The following is a 23,807-nucleotide window of genomic DNA, read 5'->3' as shown; positions in this document are numbered from 1 at the left end:
GGGACACAAAGGTCTTGTGTCCAGGAGCTCCCTGGGGCCTGGCATGGTATTATGTTCCCAGTTCCCAATTGATATCAGGCCTCAAGTAAAAATTTTTGTAGGATAAATGGTATTGATTACACATCTTACTTGAAGGATTTTATGAATTAATGAAGTCTTGCATTTTAGTTTGATACTGATGCTGCTGCTTTCTTTTTTTCTCACAGCATGTTATGGAAAGCAACCATTGTACTCAGTAGAGGAGTATCAGTTCAGTACCGCTATTTCAAAGGGTGCTTTTTAGAACCAAAGGTATGTTTTCTTTATCTAGTTTCCAGTTTCTTTAGAACACTTCTTTCAAAGCAAATAACTTAAGTTTGGAAACATTAAAAGTAAAATGAGTTTGTTTTGATCAAATAAGGAAAAAAGAACTCTAGATTAATAATGTGTCAGTACCCAAAAGAAAGGAAATAGCCTCTTCAGAGGCAGACAGTGTGTGCAGTGGAATTTTTTAAAGACTAATAGTAAGTATGTTCTGCAATATTCTTATCATGAAATTGGTTTTAATGGTAAATGTTCTTGATAGGTGTGCATTTTCTATAACTTTTGTAAACTAGTTAGTAACCAGTAGTAAGGGCTTTTCTGTTTGTTTCATGTTTTTAATTTGTCTGTGGTAAAATATATTTAGAGGAGTATATAGCCAACTAAGAGCTTAAGTAACTGTTTTAAAAATTATTTCACTGCAGCCAACTCTTAGTGGCTGCATTAACTGCTATCAAAACTGAAGTCATTCTTTATAGATTTTTTTCAGTGATGCTGTTGATAAATCAGGATCTTTTCTAAAGGCTTTGGAGTGTCAATTAGCTCTCAATCTGCTTGCTCACAATGGCTTATTATTTTGGGATCGTTTTCATGTTTAGAAAAGAAAATCAATTCTTATTTTAAAGATAGTTGCTTGCTGAAAGGATTCTTTTCTTTCAGATTTTTATCTGAGCACACATTGGGCTGCATGTGAAAAAGAGCTTAAGCGGGAGTCTAGGAAGCAGAAAGTGGATTAGATCTTTTTGAAAATGTATTTCCCTGTGGGGTCCTTGAATACTAGTTACATGTGAGAAAAAAAAATGCAAGCAGCCGCTGTTTCCTCAGTCTCTTTAGCCACCATTATAAAAAAAAAAAACAAAAAACTGACAAACCCACTTCAGCTGTCTTTTGCACCTATTACGTTTCTTATTCCAAAAATATAGTGAATATACTCAGTAATTAAAATTAAATTACATTATAGTTGATCATTATGTTGGCTTATCTTGACAATAGTCTCACTTTAATGGCTTGGAAAAAGATCATTATTTTGGCTGAGGGGTTGTGCATTGTGGCAGAATTCTTTAATATACAGTGAACATTTGTGCATAGAATGTTGATCATAGCTCTCATGACTAAGCTTATTTGAGGATCCTAGTATATTAAATCTGTAACATGTGAAGTTAACTAAATTTTACTTAAGGGGGCATATGGACAAGAAAAATCATAATGAATCCTTTGGGCATAGTTTCCTAAAGTAAGACTGTTGGCAACACAGGTCAAATTAAGCCAATCTATTTTCTCTTTTCATTGAAGATGTAACCAAAAGCAGCAAATCAATCCAAAATGTCTTTTCAAAAAATTGGCAAGAATTCTGTTTACAGTAAGAAACAAGTTTTTCCCCTTGTAATACTTGCAAAAGTTTACAGTATGTGTTGGTGAGTGTGTTTCTTTAAGTAGGTGCTCTGTATCGTGTACACATGTACCGTGTGATGCAGGGGCTGCCATGGTAAGTATGTTTTTCATGGAATAGAGTAAATAGCCACATAATAAATTCCATACATATGGCTAGAGATTTTTTCCCCCACATGCCAGCTTAAAGTGACGCTTTTCTTTTTAAAGTTGGTGGCGCTTTTTAAATGAGTATTGATTTTGAATAGAAACTTTGTCTCAATTGTGCAATGATAGAAACAATGTGCAAGGAATCTTAAATTGTGAAATGATGTAAATCATTAGAGTATATATTTTATGAATGTAAAGAATGATTGGAAAGAAAAATAATTTAAAAAGCCTTGAAAAACTGAAATGGGTAATAAGGTTAATTTTACTGAGTCAAAAGTTTTTGGTAGTCTATCCTGGCAGTTGTAGAACCTAAGCCAAAAATCTTGTAATGTTGTCACTTGACCCTCAGAATTCAGCTTCCTCATCTATAAAATGAAGAGTTTGAACTGTAGATTTTTTAGGTTCCTTTCATTGCTAAAACTTTTCTATAGAACATTTTACCATTCATAGTTTCTCTTCATAATTTGCTCTTTCTGGCATATTCCTCTTAGTTTAGAAGAGTCTTGGTCCTTTTTCTCCTAATTTTTCATATTCTTATACTTTGTAGAATTAGAATAAGGTATTAATAATTGAATTTTAAAATAATTTTACAGGTAATAGATATATTTTCTTTAAACAGAGCACACAAAAATAGTAGATATTCTTGGAATGGAAACATTGCTGTCAGTCTGCAGATAACCCATTATTTTCACATCTTCACCAAAGATAATTTTTGAATTAACATGTAACTTAAACATTTTTAAATCCATGTTCACCCCTTTTTATTTGTGGCTGGAATTAGGGATTGTCTCATACTGAGATTATATTGTCTTTGAAATTTTTCATTCATTTCAGTGAAACAGCTCTTTATTTTACAATAACATCTACTTTTAATTTTTACAGGTGTTAACATTCACTCATAATTAGATTCATTACAAATTCTTTTATCTTGAGGTTAATCTCCCTTGGTTTTTGTTTAAATCTTTTAATAGAAGAATCAATCATCTGATAGGCATAGTTGTTTCTTACTGGTCTTATTAAAAATAGTGATTTTTAAATAATTATGTATCTGGCCTCTGACATAGATTAAAAATTCTTCAGAGTCGCTTTCTTTTTTTTCTTTTTTATGGAGACATCAATAGTTTAATGGATGGGGAAGCTTGCATGTATGAAACAAATCTTGGAGCAATACCCGACTGTGTGCAAACCTTGGCAGGCAGGACATGGTAGCAGTCTTCACTGTGGGTGGAGAATGGGGGAATTACCAGTTGCAGGGAAATTGACTTCAGGTGTGAACTCCTTTCACATGGGCATTTGTTTCAAAATTGTAGAAAGAAAACAGTGAAATTTCTAAAATTTACACTTAACAGTTTTTATGATATTTGAAAGCAGTGATATTACATGATAGTGATAATTTTGCTTGGTTGTTTGTTAAAAGCAAAAACTGCACTCTATATGTTACATAATCTTTCTTGTTTCTCAGTGCTTGATGTAGCTGAATGATGTCAATCAATAACTTTAAGAAAGCAGTCAATATGATGTTTTTCTGGAAACTTTTTTTTTGGTATTTTTGTTAACATCCATTTTGAAAAGTGTTCCAGCAATCATCTGATTTAATACATGCTAAGATGGGCTTCCCTGATAACTCAGTTGATAAAGAATCCACTGGCAATGTAGGAGACCCTGGTTCGATTCCTGGGTCGGGAAGATCCCCTGGAGAAGGGAAAGGCTACCCACTTCAGTATTCTGGCCTGGAGAAATCAAATCTATGGACTGTATAGTCCATGGGGTTGCAAAGAGTCGGACACGACTGAGTGACTTTCAGTAATAATAATAAAAATAAGATGTGGAATAACTCTAATAGTACTGTTACTAGAATACTGTCTTGGGCTAATACTTACTTTTTTTCTCCAAAGAGTCACCTTGTGTTTCACTCTGAAGCACTTAACATTTTGATAGTCTTTTACAGAATGGAACTCTTGTTTTTCCTAAGATCTTGAAGAGTGACTTATTACATTTAGAGTATTAAAAAGGACTGCATGTTTTGGAATTGTTACTGAGATCTTTAATTTCCCAGTGCCCAAGTATTAAGTTTTTTGTTTTAAAAAATATTAGTAAAAAAAAAAAAAAAGTAAGCTAAAATTTAAGATTACCTTCTAAAGTTTAATAAAGTAGGCATTACAATTTTGGAAATTCAGTGTGTTTTAAGATTTGGTTCATTTGTCAGTATTGTAACATTTTATGTACCAATCATGAATTTTTAGTGTGAATGCTAGTAGACTCACTTACAAGCCATCTATTGAATTGGCCCTTTGGACTGCTCCTCAAAACTCTATTCTGTTCAAGCCTAGTTTGCTTTATGCTATGATTAGAGGGTTTGTTACTAAAACAGACAGGGGTGAGGTTTTTAAACTTAATCACTAAAATATGTTCACTTTCAAATGTTTAATCCATAGGGTTATTCTTAAATGATTATAGATACTGCAGTCAACACTTAGTGAAATTCCCCTGATACCAGAGTTAAAAAAAAAAAAAAAAAACAGACTCTCTTCTACTCACTTTTAATGCCTGCTGGTATTTACTGTTACATTCATGGCACCCTTTCAGGTCACATTTCATTAGTAACTTTTGTAACAATATGGATCAATACCATTTTTTGTAGCAAAGAGGATTTTTTTTTGAGGTGGCTGCAGAGGACATGGGGGTTTAGAAGAAGGGAATAGGTTAGTTAGTTCTGGTTTCCCGTTATTGCGAAGAAACATTCCTATTTTTAATGTATATATGCATCTTTTGAAATTATAAAGTTTTATCTGTGAAAATACAGAAAAATGACAGCAAAAAGTTTTAGTAAAAAATACCTAACAGATGCAGGATCAAATATTCCTCGTTTTTAAACATAATTCACTGTATTTTAAGATGAACACTTTCACATTACATTTTTTAAAAATGTCTACACAGTTTATTATAAATTCACAAGTGAACACTTATAACAAGGATGCATTTAGCTGGAGAAAATGTGTTCCTGAATTGTCCCAGGATTAAGGAATTCAATGTATATCTAATGCAATGTTAGTTTTCAAACTTTGAAAGTTTGCAAGTTTTAAATAAGGTTTTAGCCTCTGGATATTTTAAGTAGGAGAATTCTCTCTTGCCTAACTTGTTACATACTTACTATCATTTGGCACATTTATTACATCAATAATGAAATCCTAGAAAAAGTTATAAAGAGTATTTATATTTAATGCCATCTGCAGATGTACTACAGGGAGAAATCTACATGTTCCAGACTTAAGAGTATGTATAATACATACCTAGAAAAGAGTTTGAATATGTGAAAATATTGATAGTGATTGTAAGTGATGTGATAATGGGTGATTTTGTTTTCTTTTTGCTTTTTTGTATTTTATTAAATTTCTTTTTCAGGAGGAAAAAATACCTTGTTAGGTTATAGTTTGAAATTTTGCTTTTAAAATATGTAAAGGATTGTTTTTGGCACATACGTTTAATTAGTCAAGGTTTTTTTTTGTTTTAATGAAAATTAGGAAGCACTTCATACTTTAGTTCCTTAGGAACACTCAAAGGCGTCTTTGAGGTAGTTCATTCTAGGTTTTAAATTGCTGTAGACATTATCAACAATACATAAGGCTGGGCTTTCGGTGGCTCAGATGGTAAAAAAACAGCCTGCAATGTATAGGATACCTGGGTTCGATCCCTGGGTTGGGAAGATACCCTGGGGAAGGGATTGGTTACCCACTCCAGTGTTCTTCCCTGGGAAATCCCATGGACAGAGGAGCCTGGCAGGCTACAGTCCATGGGGTTGGCAAGAGTCAGACATGACTGGGCAACTAACACTTTTACTTTCACTTTGTTTTTAGTAAGACAACTTGATAACAGAAGACAAGTATTATAATTTTTCACACTGTATGAATTTATAAACTTCGAGGCATGAAGAGTAAAACTGGATGCCTACTCCCATTTAATTAAACTTGTTCTTCAGATTTAACCCATGCATGTTTCCTTTCCTGAAGGAAAGGGCTTCTTGTGCTCCTTAAAAGCACTGGTTACTCTGATATGAGGATCTGATATTTTTCCTGTTACCTACTTAAACCTGTTTTTAAATACATGAAATAAAGAACTTTATGATGCCTTCTAGTTCCTTGCATACTTGCGATAATTGATCTTGCAGTATTTGTTCTTACTGTTTATTTCTACCGGAGAGTTTCAGCTTTTTCCAAACCCTTGAAGAGTTACTTCAGACAAGATACTTCTTCCAGTAATCACATTGACTGCCAACATACGGAACATAATGTATATTTGCTGTTAATTTAACTCAGAACAGATTAAAGATTAAATCGAGTATTGTAGGCAGATTAAAGAATGGGTTTAGAACGGTTTTATGTGCCAGTTCATCTCATTTTTCTTTGTTTACTGCCTCACCCTCATTTTCTTCCAGCATTCATCATGTTTTGTGACCTGTTACATTTCTTATTTGGGGCATATAATATTGATATTAACAGGATGAATCTCTTGGTTTCATGCTTAGTATAAGATTAGGCCACAAACATCTAATGACATCATGGGTAGAAAATAAGATACAAAAAATTATTGCAGACGTTTAACTTTTAAATTGCAGACTATCGGTGGTCCATGTCAAGTCATAGTTCACAAGTGGGAGACTCATCTACAACCACGATCAATAACCCCTTTAGGTATGGGCATTAACTGCATCTGTTTGAGGCATATGCATAAAGTTACTAATATGCTGCACATTGGCTTAGTGGGATTTAATAAGTATTTATTTTAAAGTTTAAGGTAAATGCATTGTCAATACTACAAGTTTCACTTAGTGTCTTACTTTCAAAACTAAGCAGTTCTTAATTGCCTTTCTTCATAAACCTAATTAGAAACCTTTGCCTAGTTATTTTTAATTTCTTGGATTAGATGACTTTATGGAATATATATTTCCTTTTGGAGTAGTTAGAAAAGTTTGTAAAATAGCATTTTTCTTAACTGAGCATCTGTCTGTGGCTTTTATTACTTGCTCAGAGAACTTAAGAGAACATTCAAGGAAAGAACTAACACAAAACAGTGATTCTTTTAACTTTGAGTAGTATGTTATTTTATTTATTGTGTGTGTGTGTTTTTTTTAACTAGTGAATATTTGAATAAACTTGTATGAATGAATTCAAATTTCCTGGTCGTAGCAGACATTTTCCCCCAATACCCTGCTGGCTATGTTAAAGTTGCTATTCAGATAATTTTTTTTTGTTTGTTTAAATGTTAGTTTTTGTATGCCTAACAGTGGCATTTCTCTTCATACAAGTATTTTTGAATTTCCTTTTCCATACTGAGATTGAAATTCGAAATTCTTTTCACATACATTAAATTACCCACTTGGTTTCGTGTATAAATTAGTGCTGAGAAATCTTTTAGTTTCTAGAGAAAATTATAATTTAAAGATAATAAATGGCTTGTTAGTTACTAGCTTAGATTAGAAACTAATGAGTGATTCTGCTTTACCCTGCATCAAGGACACATCTCTTTAAACAAATATCTTGTTCTATCCTCTGTTGGATTTTCTTTTTGCATGTTTTAATACATTTCTGATATTATATTTAGAATTGTTATGATAGTGTACTTTAGAATTATACTGAGGTTGGAAATTATTAGGAATTGAATATTTTAAAAATGCATTTTGAAGCATTCTGCAATTAAGTATATTTTCTTTGAGAGGTAGGATGGTTTTGTTTCTGGTCTTTTTAATAAATTTATTTTAAGCTTTTGGGAAGTATAACTTCTGAACTTAAGAGCTGTGTGAAATATACCAGAGAATCTTTACTGGAAACTATCACACTTATTTTGACAACTACTTCAGATTTATGTTTAAAGTAAACTGGGGAATGAAGTAGCAGGGAAGATAATCAGTATTTTATTTAGAGGGTGGGGATTAACAGTTTTTCTCATTTAGTTGACATTTCTTTTGGAAGGGAGCACTTACCTTTTGGTAGTTCCTCACAGCTCTATGTATACAGGTAAGTTTATGCTGTTTGAAAAGCTTTTAGCTGGCTGTAGAGAATGGTTGGGGTTTGAGGAGCATTATATTTTAGTTAAGATCAGAATAGGCACTATGTGAGAATAAGCATTTTAATTGTGCCAATACCTTTGGTTTGAAAAAAACCAGGCAATATTGTTGTCCAGCAACTTGTCAGTCTCGTACATTGGTTGGTATAAACATTTGTCCCAGTGCCTCTAGTCTGGAGCACCTCTCTGAGGAGTTTTCTTTTCTCTTCCCTTGTAACATTGTGAATAATCACCATGAATGTAAGAACTATTACTGTCTGATAGCCTCCTTAAAAAGGGTTTCTTTATTGAGGGCTACAATAAATATGCTTATTCACTTTGGGATGCTTTTATATTTTTAATTAATTTTTAAAAAATCCTTAAGGTGGGTAATTTCTCAGTTGTTAATTCAGTATGTACATCATGAATTTTAACTAAGTTTTCTATTTTCCTTCAATTTTAGAAAGTGAAATTATTATTGACGATGGACAATTTGGAATCCACAGTAAGTGAGAATGAGTTTTCAAAAATCTTCATTCACATGGTTGAGATCTTACATAACATTTCATTAGAAACAGCACAGAGACATAAGAGTATGATTTTTTTTTTTAGATTATTTATCTATTTGGTTTTGGTTGTACTGGATCTTTGTCTAGTTAGGATGAGTGGGAGTTGCAATATGTGGGTTTCTCATTACAGTAGCTACTCTTGTTGCAGAGAACAGGATCTAGGCACAAGGGCTTCAGTAATTGCAGCTCAGGGACTCATTAGTTGTGATGCATGAGTTTTAGTTGTCTGGGGCGTGTAGAATCTTCCTGGACCAGGGGTCAAACCTGTGTCCCCTGCATTGGCAGGTGGACTCTTAATTCACTGGATCACCGGATCTACTGTATCACCATGCTGCTTGTGGAATCTTGGTTCCTCAATCTGGGGGATCAAACCTGTGTCCTTTGCAGTGGAAGTGCAGAGTCCTAACCATTGGACCACTAGGGAGTTCTCTCCAGTATAATTCTTATGCTTTATAATTTCATCTTTTTGATTTTTATTTGGCTGGTAACTTTAGGTGTATGAATTAATAGAATTAAAAGTATTATACTTAATGGTTACTATATCATCACTTAACACTACTGTGTTTGAGAATATTAATTGTTCTAAACCTTTAAATGTGAACTATTACTCATAAGCTGCATTTTTGCATTGTTTGTATGTGCATTTATACTAAAATCTAGATTAAGGAGAATGTTCTAGTCATTCTGGCTGAGTAAACAATTTACAGTGGAGTACAGTCTCTAGGCTGGTGGGCTCAGTAGTTTCACTGAGCCATCAGGGAAGTCTGCTGCTGCTACTGCTAAGTCGCTTCAGTCTGACTCTGTGCGACCCCATAGACGGCAGCCCACTAGGCTCCTCTGTCCCTGGGATTCTCCAGGCAAGAATACTGGAGTCGGTTGCCATTTCCTTCTCCAGTGCATGAAAGTGAAAAGTGAAAGTGAAGTCGCTCAGTCGTATTGAACTCTTAGCGACCCCATGGACTGCAGCCTACCAGGCTCCTCCGTCCATGAGATTTTCCAGGCAAGAGTACTGGAATGGGGTGCCATTGCCTTCTCCACAGGGAAGTCTGGGCATGAGTGTATTGATTCTGGTTTTACTAAGTACATATGTTTATCTACTTTACAGATGTATCTGCTTTTGCAATGTTTGGACAGTAATTTAACTTATTTTCTTGATTTTGTTTGGGATTATTTATATTGCATCATAAAGTAGTCTAACACTTGAGATGGTAGTGGTTTCTCTTTATGTATAAAATTTTGATAGTTAGGAAATCAGACCTAAGGAGAAAATTTCCTTAATTTTTTTTTTTTTTTTAATCCTGTTGATGGAAAACTTAGGTCCAAAACAGTTGACAGCTCCCTGGTATTTATGACAATGTTATTACTTTTGTTAGTAAGAAATTTCAAATTAAACAGTGCTAGCAGTGTTATCACAATCATGCAGTTTATCAATGACAGACTATGTAGGTGGATAATACATTTATTTTTTTTTCCACTTAAAAAAAATTTATTTTTCATTGAAGGATAACTGCTTTACAGAATTTTGCTGTTTTCTGTCAAATCCCAACATGAATCAGCCATAGATACACATATATCCCCTCCCTTTTGAACCTCCCTCCCATCCGTCTAGGTTGATACAGAGTCCCTTTTTGAGTTTCCCAAGTCATATAGAAATTCCCATTGGCTATCTATTTTACATATGACCATGGAGGTTTCTGTGTTACTCCTTCCATACATCTCATCCTCTCCTCCCCTCTCCCCATGTCCATAAGTCTATTCTCTATGTGTTTCTCCATTGCTGCCCTGTAAATAAATTCTTTAGTACGATTTTTCTAGATTCCGTATATATGTGTTAGAATACTGTATTTATCTGTATCTTTCTGACTCACTTCACTCTGTATAATAGGCTCTAGATTCATCCACCTCATTAGAACCGACTCAGATGCATTCCTTTTTATGGCTTAGTAATATTCCATTGTGTATGTGTTCCACAACTTCTTTATCCATTCATCTGTCGATGGACATCTAGGTTGCTTCCATGTTCTAGCTACTGTAAATAGTGCTGCAGTGAACAATGGGATACATGTGTCTCTTTCAATTTTGGTTTCTCCAGGGTATATGCCTAGGAGTGGGATTGCTGAGTCCTATGGTAGTTTTATTCCTAGTTTTTAAGGGAATCTCCGTACCGTCTTCCATAGGGGCTGGATCAATTTACATTCCCACCAACAGTGCAAGAATGTTCCCTTTTCTCCACACCCTCTCCAGCATTTATTGTTTGTAGACTTTTTGATGATGGTTGTTCTGACCAGTGTGAGGTGATGTCTCATTGTAATTTTGATTTCCATTTCTCTAATGAGTGATATTGAGCATCTCTTCATGTGTTTGTTAGCCATCTATGTATCTTCTTTGGAGAGATGTCTGTTTAGGTCTTTTCCCCACTTTTTGATTGGGTAGTTTGTTTTTCTGGAATTGAGTTGTATGGGCTGCTTGTATATTTTGAAAATTAATCCTTTGTCAGTTGTTCCATTTGCTACTATTTTCCCCCATTCTGAGGCTTATCTTTTCACCTTGCTTATAATTTCCTTTGCTGTGCAAGAGCTTTTAATTTTAATCATGTCCCACTTGTTTACTTTTGTTTCTGTTTCCATTACTCTAGGAGGTGGGTCATAGAGAATCTTGGTTTGATTTATGTCATCGAGGGTTCTCTCTGTGTTTTCCTCTTAAGAGTTTTATAGTTTCTGGTCTTACATTTAGGTCTTTAATTCATTTTTAGTTTATCATTGTGTATGATGTTAGGAAGTGTTCTAATTCCATTCTTTTACATGTAGCTGTTCAGTTTTCCCAATACCGTTTATTGAAGAGGCTGTCTTTGCCCTATTGTATATTCTTGCCTCCTTTGTCAAAAATAAGGTACCCACAGGTGCATGGGTTTATTTCTGGGCTTTCTATCTTGTTCCATTGGTCTATATTTCTGTTTTCGTGCCAGCACCATACTGTTCTGATGCCTGTAGCTTTGTAGTATAACCTGAAGTCAGGAAGGTTAATTGTTCCAACTCCATTCTTCTTTGTTAAGACTTCTTTGGCTATTTGGGGTCTTTTGTGTTTCTGTGTGAATTGTGAAATTTTTTGTTCTAGTTCTGTGGAAAATGCCATTGATAATTTGACAGGGATCACGTTAAATCCATAATTGCATTTGGTAGTATACTCATTTTCATAATATTGATTCTTCCTACCCAGGAACATGGAATATCTTTCCATCTGTTTATGTCATCTTTGATTTCTTTCATTAGTGTCTTAAAATTTTCTTTGTATAGTTCTTTTGTCTCCTTAGGTAAATTTATTCCTGGATATTTAATTCTTTTTGTTGTAATGGTGAATGGAATTGATTCCTTAATCACTCTTTCTGATTTTTTTCAGTTAGTATATAAAAATGCAAATGATTTCTGTATATTGATTTTGTATCTTGCAACTTTGCTAAATTCACTGATTAGCTCTAGTAATTTTCTGGTACTATCTTTAGTTTAGGGTTTTCTATGTACAGTGTCATGTCATCTGCAAACAGTGAGAGCTTTACTTCTTTTCCAATCAGGATTCCTTTCATTTTTTTTTTTCTTTGATTGCTGTATCTAGGGCTTCCAAAACTACATTGAATAATAGTGGTGAAAATAGACACCCTTGTCTTGTTCCTGATCTTAGGGGGAATGCTTTCAGTTTTTCACCATTGAGAATAATGTTTGCTGTAGGCTTATCATATATGGCCTTTACTGTGTTGAGGTAGGTTCCTTCTATGCCTGTATTATGAAGAGTTTTAATCATAAATAGGTGCTGAATTTTGTCAAAGGCTTTTTCTGCATCTATTGGGATGATTATATAGTTTTAACTTTGAATTTGTTAACGTGGGGTATCACATTGATTGATTTGCTTACATTGAAGAATCCTTGCATCCCTGGAATAAACCTAACTTGATCATGGTGTATGAGCTTTTTGATGTGTTGCTGAATTCTGTTTGCTAACATTTTGTTGAAGATTTTTGCATCTATGTTCATCAGTGATATTGGCCTGTAGTTTTCTTTTTTGTGTGTTGCCTTTGTCTGATTTTGGTATCAGGGTGATGGTGGCCTCGTAGAATGAGTTTGGAAGTGTTCCTTCCTGTGCAATTTTTTGAAAGGTTTTTAGAAGGATAGGCATTAGCTCTTCTCTTAAATGTTTGATAGAATTCTCCTGTGAAGCCATCTGGTCCTGGGCTTTTGTTTTTTGGGAGATATTTTATCACAGCTTCAATTTTAGTGCTTAAAATTGGATTGTTCAGAATTTCTATTTCTTCCTGGTTCAGTTTTGGAAGATTGAACTTTTCTAAGAATCCGTCCATTTCTTCCAGGTTATCTGTTTTATTGCCATATGGTTGTTCAAAATAGTCTCTTATAATCCTTTGTATTTCTGCATTATCTGTTGTGACCTCTCCTTTTTCATTTCTAATCTTGTTGATTTGATTCTTCTTTTTTCTTGATGAGTCTGGCTAAAGTTTTGTCAGTTTTGTTTATCTTCTCAAAGAACCAGCTTTTAGTTTTATTAATCTTTACTATTGTTTCTTTCATTTCTTTTTCATTTATTCTGCTCAAATTTTATGATTTATTTCCTTCTACTAATTTGGGAGTTTCTTTCTTCTTTTTCTAGTTATTTTAGGTGTAAAGTTAGGTTGTCTATTCACTGTTTTTCTTGTTTCTTGAGGTAGGATTGTATTGCTATAAACTTCCCTCTTAGAACTGCTTTTGCTGCATCCCATACATTTTGAGTTGTGTTTTCATTGTCACTTGTTTCTAGAAATTTTTTTGATTTCCCTTTTGTTTTCTTCAGTAACCTGTTGGTTATTTAGAAATGTATTGTTTAATCTCCATGTGTTTACGTCAAATCTGTTTTTTTACAGTTTTTCTTGAAATTGATATCTAGTCTCAAAGTGTTGTGGTCTGAGAAGATGCTTGATATGATTTCAGTTTTCTTAAATTTACTGAGGTTTGATTTGTGACCCAAGATGTGGTCTGTCCTGGGTAATGTTCCATGTGCACTTCAGAAGAAGGTGTATTCTTCTGCATTTGGATGGAATGTCCTGAAGATATCAGTGAGATCCATCTCATCAAATGTATCATTTAAGACTGTGTTTCCTTATTAATTTCTGTTTTGATGATCTGTCCATTGGTGTGAGTGGGGTGTTAAAGTGTCCTACTGTTATTGTGTTACTGTCAATTTCTCCTTCCATGTCTGTTAGTATTTCTCTTATGTATTGAGGTGTTCCTATGTTGGATGCATAATTACTTAACAATTCTTATGTCTTCCTCTTGGATTGATCCCTTAATCGTTATTGGTGTCCTTCCTTATCTCTTGTAATCTTCTTTATTTTAAGGTATATTTTGTCTGATATGAGGATTGCTACTCCAGCCTTCTTTTGCTTCCCATTTGCATGAAATATATTTTTCCATCCTCTCAGTTTCAGTCTATATGTGTCTTGAGGTCTGAAGTGGGTTTCTTGTAGACAGCATATATATGTGTCTTCTTTTTGTATCCATTCAGCCTGTCTGTGTCTTTTGGTTGGAGCATTTAATCCATTTACATTTAAATTAATTATTGATATGTATGTTCCTATTGTCATTTTCTTAATTGTTTGGGGATGATTTTGTAGATCTCTTTTCTTCTGTTGTATTTCCTGACTATATAAGTCCATTTAACATTTGTTGTAAAGCTGATTTGGTTGTACTGAATTCTCTTAACTTTTGCTGTCTGAAAAGCTTTTCATTTCTCTGTCAATTTTGAATGAGATCCTTGCCGGGTACAGTAACCTTAGTTGTAGATTTTTCCCTTTCAGTACTTTAAATATATCCTGCCATTCTCTTCTGGCCTGCAGAGTTTCTGCTGAAAGATAAACTATTAAATGTATGGGGTTTCCCTTGTATGTTACTTGTTGCCTCTCCCTTGCTGCTTTTAATATTCTTTCTTTGTGTTTAGTTTTTGTTACTGTCCTGGTGTTTCTCCTTGGGTTTATCCTGTCTGGGACTCTTTGTGCCTCTTGGACTTGATTGACTATTTCCTTTTCCATGTTGGGGAAATTTTCAACTATAATCTCTTCAAAAATTTTCTCATACCCTTTCTTTTTCTCTTCTTCTGGGACCCCTATAATTGGAATGTTGGTGCATTTGATATGGTCCCAGAGGTCTCTGAGACTGTCCTCAGCTCTTTTCATTCTTTTTACTCTATTTTGCTCTTCAGAAGATATTTCTGCCATTTTATCTTCCAGCTCACTGATTTTTCCTTCTGCTTCAGATATTCAGATATTGATTCCTTCTAGAGTATTTTTAATTTCAGTAGTTGCGTTTGTCTCTGTATGTTTATTGTTTAATTCTTCTAGGTCTTTATTTATTGATTGTTGCATTTTCTCCATTTTACTTTCAAGATTTTTGATCATCTTTATTATCATTATTCTGAATTCTTTTTCAGGTGGTTTGCCTGTTTCCTCTTCATTTATTTGGACTTCTGTATTTCTAGTTTGTTCCTTCATTTGTGCATTATTTCTCTACCTTTTCATTATTTTTTTTTTGTAATTTTTTTTCATTTATTTTTATTAGTTGGAGGCTAAGTACTTTGTGTTTGAGGTCTCCTTTTCTCAGGCTTCAAGGAAAGTTGAATTCTTTCCTTGAAGAATGTTGACTTCTTTCTTCCTTTTGGTTTCTGCCCTCTTAAGGTTGGTCCAGTGGTTTGTGTGACCTTCCTATAGGATGAGATTTGTGCTGAATTTTTGTTTGTTTTTCTTCTGATGGGAAAGGCTGAGTGAGGTGGTACTCCTGTCTGCTGATGATTGGGTTTGTATTTTTGTTTTATTTGTTGTTTAAATGAGGTGTCCTATACAGGATGCTACTGGTGGTTGGGTGATAGTGGGTCTTGTATTCAGGTGGTTTCTTTTGTGTTAGTTCTCACTATTTGGTACTCCCTAGGGTTAGTTCTCTGGTAGTCTAGGGTCTTGAAAGAGTCAGTGCTCCCACTCCAAAGGCTCAGGGCTTAATCTCGTTGGAGTCATGAACTATGCCATGGCTCAGGAGACAAACAGCTCCAGAAATGGGTGGGTATTGTTACTCACTAAAATCTTTCAACAAATATTTGTTCATTACTTGGTGTATGTCAGGCTCTGTTCCAAACCCCTTTGCCTGTTAGACCTTGGCTACCCTCTGGGTGGCAACCACCTCTTTCCTGCCCCTAGCATCTCCCAGTACATTTAGTTTGTTTGATTCTTACCTCCTGGTATCTCCACTGCCAGCACTAGTGGAATAACTAGTTTTCAGCTTAGTATCTCATGTGACACTTTGGAAGTGTAACCATGGTCACCAGTGGAACAACTGCTAGGTTATAAGCCTTCTTGGGATATGTATTTTTTCTGAGATAGATTTGTATTACTTTGATAATATATTCAATAAGAGTATTTTAATTTAGTTTGTCTAGTTCTTAATGTTCATTTAGTTTTTTCGCTCTTCATATGTATATGCTTCATATAGAAGTTTTCTTTTAATGACAAATTTAAGACTACTTGTATATTTGCTTTGAAGAGAAATACCAGTGATAGTTAACCTGAGTGTATCAAACTGTGAATGTGAACTGGAATTGTCAATGTGTCTTGTAGTTATTGGATTGTTTTTTAAAATGTGCATATTAATTAGTGTTCTTCATACTTTTTCTAGATGGTATTGAGACTCTGGATTCTGGATGGCTAACATGTCAGACCGAAATCAGATTACGTTTGCATTATTCCGAAAAACCTCCTGTCTCAATAACCAAGAAAAAATTTAAAAAATCTAGATTTAGGTAGGACCATGTGTATTTGTTACTTGACTTATTTATTTTAATCATTGCTGTAGATTTCTGATCCATCTGGTTATAGACTTTAAGTGTATCAACTGAGGAAATAGCATACTTGTATTCTAACAAACAACAGGGTCTTGTAAAAGTGAATTTGTTTCCTTTCATGAAGATTACTACAGTTAAATGTACTTACGTTAGTCTTAATCTCCAAATGTGAAACCAGAACATCTTTTTTTTTTAACCTTACCTAAGTGATTTCTAGGCTGACATGTCTTTGTAGTTCCTACCATTTGAAATTTCTTAGTGTAGCAATAAGTATTTGTTTTGAAATTGATGTGATGAAATGATTTTGTGTTAAATGAGGGGAGAGTGGCATAAACAGAAAAATGGTCATTGGAAATACACTTCAGTGTCCTAAATTTTTCTGTGTCTTAAAAACAAAAAACCTTTTCATAAAGGAAAGGTCGCAGTTACCATAGCAGTTCCAGATTAGTGTAATTTTAATCTTAATTTAAGAAATAGATGTCAAGCTTTGTATAAATAAGTAAATAGTAACTTAAATTTTTGTAATGTCACCATGTATATCTTTGAATGAACTGATTTCTTAGGAAACCAGGCAGCCTTATCATTTGAATTTTTTTAAATTTGGGACCGAGAATTCTAAGTATGCTATGTAATGCAGTTTTTTCTAACAAAATGTCAAGACTGGGTTGAAAGGGTCATTTTTCAGTAACTAAAGTAGTTAGTAATAATAGTTTATATTTATTTTCATGATAAAATTAATAATATTGCAGTTTTTAAATCCATAAATGCTTTATAGTAACTGCTGAAAATATTATTTATCCTAGTCATAAAATACATATGGGAAAGGGTGGGTGACACTTCTCAACCCTTTCCATTGGCCTGTTCTGAGAGTGAGTAAAGTGTTTTGGGTGTACCTTGTCTCTGTTCATTAGCTTTTTTAGGCCTCTGCTTTGCTTCTGAGAAACCTAGGTAATTGGACCACATAACTGATCTGCTCGGTCAGTTTGATTGCAAAGATTTTCTAACCAGATAGTCATAATTAGATATTTTATTTACATGTTAAAAGAAGCATATAAGTTGTGTTATAGCTATAAAGTGTCTTCGTTTAATGACCTTGAAATAATGATGGTAGGACTTCTCCTTTCCACTGTAAGGGATGTGATTCCATCCTTGGTGAATGAAGATCCTGCATACTGCGATGCAGCCAAAAAAATTAATAGATAATTAATTGTGTTCTGATTGGCTTGCTTATGCATACTGAGTCCTATGTTTTTCTTGTTTATATAAAAGTTGAGTGTTTGTATATGTTACTGTGTTGCTTAGGCTTAAATTAGAATATTTTTATAACCATACTTATTTGGATACTACAAATTAACTGATTCTTACTGAAATAATTGTGCATAGCTAGCAATTGATGTTTGTTTTGACAGTCTCTTTCCCCAAAATTCATAGTATTGATAGGTTAAGCCTTCATTTGCTAGAAAATAATTTATGTGCAGATTTATCATGACTATTTTAAAAGCTTAGCAACAGTGCTTGCATTTTAAATAAAACACTTGACATGATTTAAAATGTTTAAATCACATTTTATTTATTTTTAAAGACACATTTATTCAGTGTCATGATCAGACTGTTACATGTAGCAATCAACAGCATGGGTGCAAAAGAGAGTCTGCTTTAAAACTCTCTCCTGGAATGCTTTACACAGAACAAACTTGAATAACCTATTACACAATTAGTCACAAATACAGTCCTCAAGTTTTTTACCCATACAGATGAGTATTGTCTAAAGCATCTTTCTTCATAGCTGCTGGGCCCTGCCACCACTGTGCTTGGCTGAGTTCACAACTCCGTTACAACCTGTGGCTTCCCTGTCACTTCTCTGGCTCTCCTCTCTTGCTAAGCTTTGTTTCCTGGCAGTAATTAAAACCTTCTGCCACTGCCATACCTACTGCTGCTGCTGGAACCAACAGAGTCACCTTGCTTTTGTGTTTGGCAAGGTATTGGCCTTCAGTACCATATGAGCCAGAACTTCTCCCTCCAAAAGTTTCATCCTTTCATGAGTCCAGAATTTGAAGATTGATGTTGTAATTGCCAAAATAATTGTAGCTTCTGCCACCTCCAAAATTATTTCCATTATTATCAAATCCATAGCCATCCTCACGGCCATCATATCCACCACCACCAATGACTATCACCAAAGCCACCTGAAGTTTCCTCCACAAACAGAGTTGTCATCCTCACCACAACAACCTTGTTGATTACCACCAAAGTTTCCAGAACTACTTTTACCTCTTTGGCTGGATGAAGCACTAGCTATCTCTTGCTTAGATAGGGCTTTCCTTACTTTACAGTTGTCACCATTCACAGTATGGTATTTCTTAACGGCAGTCTTACCTACAGAGTCATGGTCATCAGAGGTTACAAAAGCAAAGCCGCTCTTTTTGCCACTGCCTCAGTGATTCATGATTTCGATCACTTCATTTTTCCCATACTGTTCAAATTTATCTCTTAGGTGATGTTCTTCAGTGTCTCCTTTAATGCTACCAACAAAAATCTTTTTCACATTTAAGTGAGCAGTTTGAGAATCTTTTGATACAACCCTCTTTGGTTCCACAACTCTTCCATTCATCTTGTGTGGTCTTGCATTCATGACCACATCTGCCTCTTCCAATGTGACTTACGTGACAAACCCATGCCTCTAGAGTGCTTGGTATTTGTACCCCTCATGACCACAATGTCTGTGAGCATTCCCCAGTGCTCAAGAAGGGCTTCTCAGACTCTCCTCGGTTGTTTCAAAGCTCACTCCTGATGAAGAGCTTCTGCAGCTGTTCGGGCTCTCTGGGAGACTCTGAGTTGGACTTGCCTTCAGCACTGCTTACTTAGTGATTTCCACAAGCCAAAAGCAGTAATCTAACAAGCAAATCTCACCACCACATTTTAAATACAAGTTTCTCTTTGACTTGATTCCACCAGAACTTGGAAAGCAGTGTTACTTTATGATAGACTATAACATATATTCATTCAAATTCCAAAGAAAGGCAACACTAAGGAATGTTCAAACAGCCACACAATTGCACTCATCTCACGCGCCAGCAAGGTAATGCTCAAAATTCTCCAAGCTAGGCTTCAACAGTACGTGAACCGTGAATTTCCAGATGTTCAAGCTGGATTTAGAAAAGGCAGAGGAATCAAGAGATCAAATTGCCAACATCTGTTGGATCATAGAAAAAGCAAGAGGGTTCCAGAAAAACGTCTACTTCTGCTTTTTTGACTATGCCAAAGCCTTTGACTGTGTGGATCACAACACACTGTGGAAAATTATTGAAGAGATAGGAATACCAGACCACCTTACCTGCCTCCTGTATGCAGGTCCTATATGCATACCTGTATCTGTATGCAAGTCAAGAAGCAACAGTTATAGGTAGATATGGAACAACAGACTGGTTCCAAATTGGGAAAGGAGTATGTCAAAGCTATGTATTGTCACCCTGCTTATTTAGCCTATATGCAGAGTACATCATGCAGAATGCCAGCCTTGATGAAGCACAAGCTGGAATCAAGATTGCCAGGAGAAATATCAGTAACCTCAGATATGCAAATGACACTACCCTTCTGGCAGAAAGCAAAGAAGAACTAAAGAGCCTCTTGATGAAAGTGAAAGAAGAGTGAAAAAGCTGGCTTAAAACTCAACATTCAGAAAATGAAGATCATGGCATCTGGTCCCATCACGTCATGGCAACTAGATGGAGAAACAATGGAAACAGTGAGAGACTTTATTTTTTTACACTCCAAAATCATTGCAGGTGGTGACTGCAACCATGAATTTGAAAGACGCTTGCTCCTTGGAAGAAAAGCTATGACTAACCTAGACAGTGTATGAAAAGGCATAGACATTACTTTGTCAACAAAGCTCTGTCTATTCAAAGCTATGGTTTTTCCAGTAATCATGTATGGATGTGAGAGTTGGACCATAAAGAAGGCTGAGCACCAAAGAATTGATGCTTTTGAACTGTGGTGCTGGAGAAGACTCTTGAGAGTCTCTTGGACTGCAAGGAGATCCAACCAGTGAATCCTAAAGGAAATCAGTCTAGAATATTCATTGGAAGGACTGATGCTGAAGCTGAATCTCCAGTACTTTGGCCACCTGATACAAAGAACTGACTCCTTGGAAAAGACCTTGATGCTGGGAAAGATTGAGGTGGGAGGAGAAGTGCACGACAGAAGATGAGATGGTTGAATGGCATCACTGACTCAATGAACATGAGTTTGAGCAAGCTCCGGGAGTTGGTGATGGACAAGGAAGGATGGTGTGCTGCAGTCCATGGGATTGCAAAGAGTCAGACACAACTGAGTGAGTGAACTGAACTGATAACATTTATATAGGTATTTGAAGAAAACCTTTAATATAAATGAACTAAATTCTTTCATGATCCCTTTAAACTTGGTTTTTTTGGGAAAGAGAGGTAGGTAGTTGCACACTGCTATTTGTAAACTAGCTTTTTTTTTTTTTTTTTGGTCACAGCATGCAGCATCCTAGTTTCCTGACCAGGGATCGATCAAACCCCTGTTGCCTGTGTTGGGATCTTGGAGTCTTAACCACTGGACCACCAGGAAGTCCCGAGAATAGTCATATTTAATTTCCATGCCTTCCTTGCCAATTCATCACAGTTCATTTGTGGTTGTTTTTTGTATGCCCTGGTAGAGAATGTTTGTTCCTTCAGGCTCACCAGCAAAATCAGTTGTTCAGAACTATTCCTAAGAGTTTGGAGAGAAGAAAGAATCTTTTTTGTTTGGATTATCAAAGTGGTGCTACTTTTGATTTTATAGTATGACTATGGCACATTATTACTAATTGAATAATCATATCCCCTCTGGGATACCTTGGAATATGTGCCTGTAAGATAAGTCTGCACAGTTGTTGGAGGCAGCAGGTCATTCAGAGTGAACAGGCCTCACTAATGTAGTTCTATTACTTGTATTATTAAGTGGATCACATTTAAATCTAGAATGAAAAGCTTTCCTAGCTCAACTGCATTTTATACAATAACATTGCTCCTACATCATTGGTATTAAAGTTATTTGATCTATGTACATTCCAGTTGGTGCAAGAAATAGTCTAGAATTGAGTTAACTTATTGGCATTACAAGTGTTCTCTGCAGCTGATTGCTTCTCATTTGGAGTAAATTAAATTAGTCTTTGTGACCCAGTGGCTTTTATTTTCATTGCTGTGGGAGTTACGACTCTTGGCTTCTTGTTTTGTTCCTTTGTTTCATTAAAAAGTACATATATGTAAATACATAAAAGCCATGCATACATGCAAATGTATATACTATACTTTTAATACCATTAATACCATGGTTTTCTTTAATAATCTGTTCACAAAGTACCTGGTCTCACTGTAGTGAGGAGAAGTAGGGGAAATTTAAAAATTTACGACCTGGAAGTATGCTCCTCAGCCCCACGGATCTGTCTCTTGCTTCAACAGTGCTTGGACAGAACAGACCCAGGGATGCCCCTTGTTCCAGCCTCCAACTACCCTCCAACCTTTTTTCCAGTCGCAACTTCTGGAATCAGTCACTCAGCAGTCTGCGATCACCGGGACCAGCCCCCATTTTTTGACTCCTTATTACTGACCAATCATGAGCTCCCAGATTCGTCAGAATTATTCTACTGAGGTGGAGGCCGCCATCAACCACCTGGTTAACATGCAACTGCGGGCCTCCTACACCTACCTCTCTCTGGGCTTCTATATCGACCGTGACGATGTGGCTCTGGAGGGTGCGGGTCACTTTTTTCGTGAATTGGCCAAGGAGAAGCGCGAAGGCATGGAGTGTCTCTTGAAACTGCAAAACCAGCATGGCGGCCGCGCCCTCTTCCTGGACATGCAGAAGCCATCTCAAGATGAGTGGGGTAAAACCCAGGACTCTATGGAAGCCACCCTTCTTGTAGGGGAGAACCTGAATCAAGCCCTGTTGGATCTGCATGGCCTGGCTTCTGCCCACGGAGACTCCCACATCTGTGATTTCCTGGGGAACCACTTCCTAGATGAGGAAGTAAAACTCATCAAGAAGATGGGTGACCACCTGACCAACCTCCGCAGGCTGGTTGGTCCCCAGGCTGGGTTGGGCGAGTTTCTCTTCCAGAGGCTCACCCCCAAGCATGACTAGGAGCTTCTGGAGACCAGTGTCCTTTGAAGAACCCACCTAACATTAGGGCTGCCTGAAGCCCCTCTCTGTAGCCACTAGGCAGCTTTTAACATGCTGGAGTCCTCTCTCAAGCCTTGGACCAAATGGAAACAATAAAACTTTTTGCAGCATAACAACAACAACAAAAATTTATGACCTCCAACTCTTAACAGGCTCTCTTTTTTTTTTTTTTATGTTTATTTGGCTGCATCAGGTTTTAGTTAACAGCGTTCAGGATCTCGTTGTGACATGTGGTCTTCTCTAGTTGAGGCATGAGGGCTTTTCTCTAGTTGTGGTGCTTAGGTTCTAAGGCACGTGGGCTCAGTAGTTGTGGTGTGGGTTTAATTGCTCTGCAGCATGTGGGATCTTAGTTCTCCAACTAGGGATCCAACCTACAAACCATGCATTGATACGTGGATTCTTAACCACTGGACCACTGGGAAGTCCCTGCCTAACAGTCTTTTAATGCACGTTGACAGATTATGGTTCAAAATTGTACTTGTTATATATATATTTGTGAAACTTCTCATAAGAAATTGAGATAGCCAGTTATAAATGGATAATAGTAAATGCCTCTTTAGATTCACTTTAAAAAACCCAAAGAATTAATGAAAATAGGCTTAGGCATAATGAGCATTTATCTCATTTTAATACTTGGCAAAAATGTGTGGAGATAAAAACACTATTTTATAAAATATAACTAATGCCTTAACCTGTAGTATGTATAGTTCTTTTGTTATTTTGAGGGTTTAGCATATAAAGGGAACACTTTTAAATTTACTGTTTAGGTAGCGTATATATTGGATTTTCTTTCTTCACTTTTTGCATTTCATCATTTTTTCCTTTCATTTAGGGTAAAGCTGACATTAGAGGGTCTGGAGGAAGATGATGATGATAGAGTATCTCCCACTGTTCTTCACAAAATGTCAAATAGCCTGGAGATATCCTTAATAAGCGACAATGAATTCAAGTGTAGACATTCACAGCCGGAGTGTGGGTATGGCTTGCAGCCTGACCGTTGGACAGAGTATAGTATACAGACAATGGAACCAGATAACCTAGAACTAATATTTGATTTTTTTGAGGTGAGTATATTTCACTGAAGAGGGTGAGAGACAATGTAGACATGAGTTTATTTTTACATATGTTTTGATTTTTATTGTAGTCTTAATTTATGTAAACGTATGATTCATACAGCTTTTTAGATGTTTACTCCTCTGTACATGTTAGCAGATTTTAAAAATCTTAAGAGTTGGCAAACTCATATTATTAAGAATATAATTGAGAACTTCAGAATTGCATTCAAATTAAGACCAGATGTCTTGATGT

The 23,807-nt window shown here is 35.6% G+C and overlaps 1 protein-coding gene across 2 annotated transcripts in view; it reads left to right on the top strand.

Annotated features, from left to right (window-relative positions):
- The window catches only part of GPCPD1 (glycerophosphocholine phosphodiesterase 1), a 60,815-nt gene that overhangs the window by 12,346 nt on the left and 24,662 nt on the right, over positions 1-23,807 (top strand). For both annotated transcript variants that reach the window (XM_065921467.1, XM_065921466.1), the window contains 5 exons: positions 207-291; positions 6,452-6,527; positions 8,342-8,383; positions 16,145-16,268; positions 23,332-23,563. In XM_065921467.1, the coding sequence (XP_065777539.1) occupies positions 208-291; positions 6,452-6,527; positions 8,342-8,383; positions 16,145-16,268; positions 23,332-23,563 (558 nt within the window). In that variant the 5' untranslated portion in view covers position 207. The remainder of the gene's footprint in view (positions 1-206; positions 292-6,451; positions 6,528-8,341; positions 8,384-16,144; positions 16,269-23,331; positions 23,564-23,807) is intronic.

Source organism: Muntiacus reevesi, chromosome 2, assembly GCF_963930625.1.
Source record: "Muntiacus reevesi chromosome 2, mMunRee1.1, whole genome shotgun sequence".
In the NCBI taxonomy this organism is placed as follows: Eukaryota; Metazoa; Chordata; class Mammalia; order Artiodactyla; family Cervidae; genus Muntiacus; species Muntiacus reevesi.
Note: the sequence above shows the minus strand (reverse complement) of the source record. Positions and strands in the feature narration are given on the sequence as shown.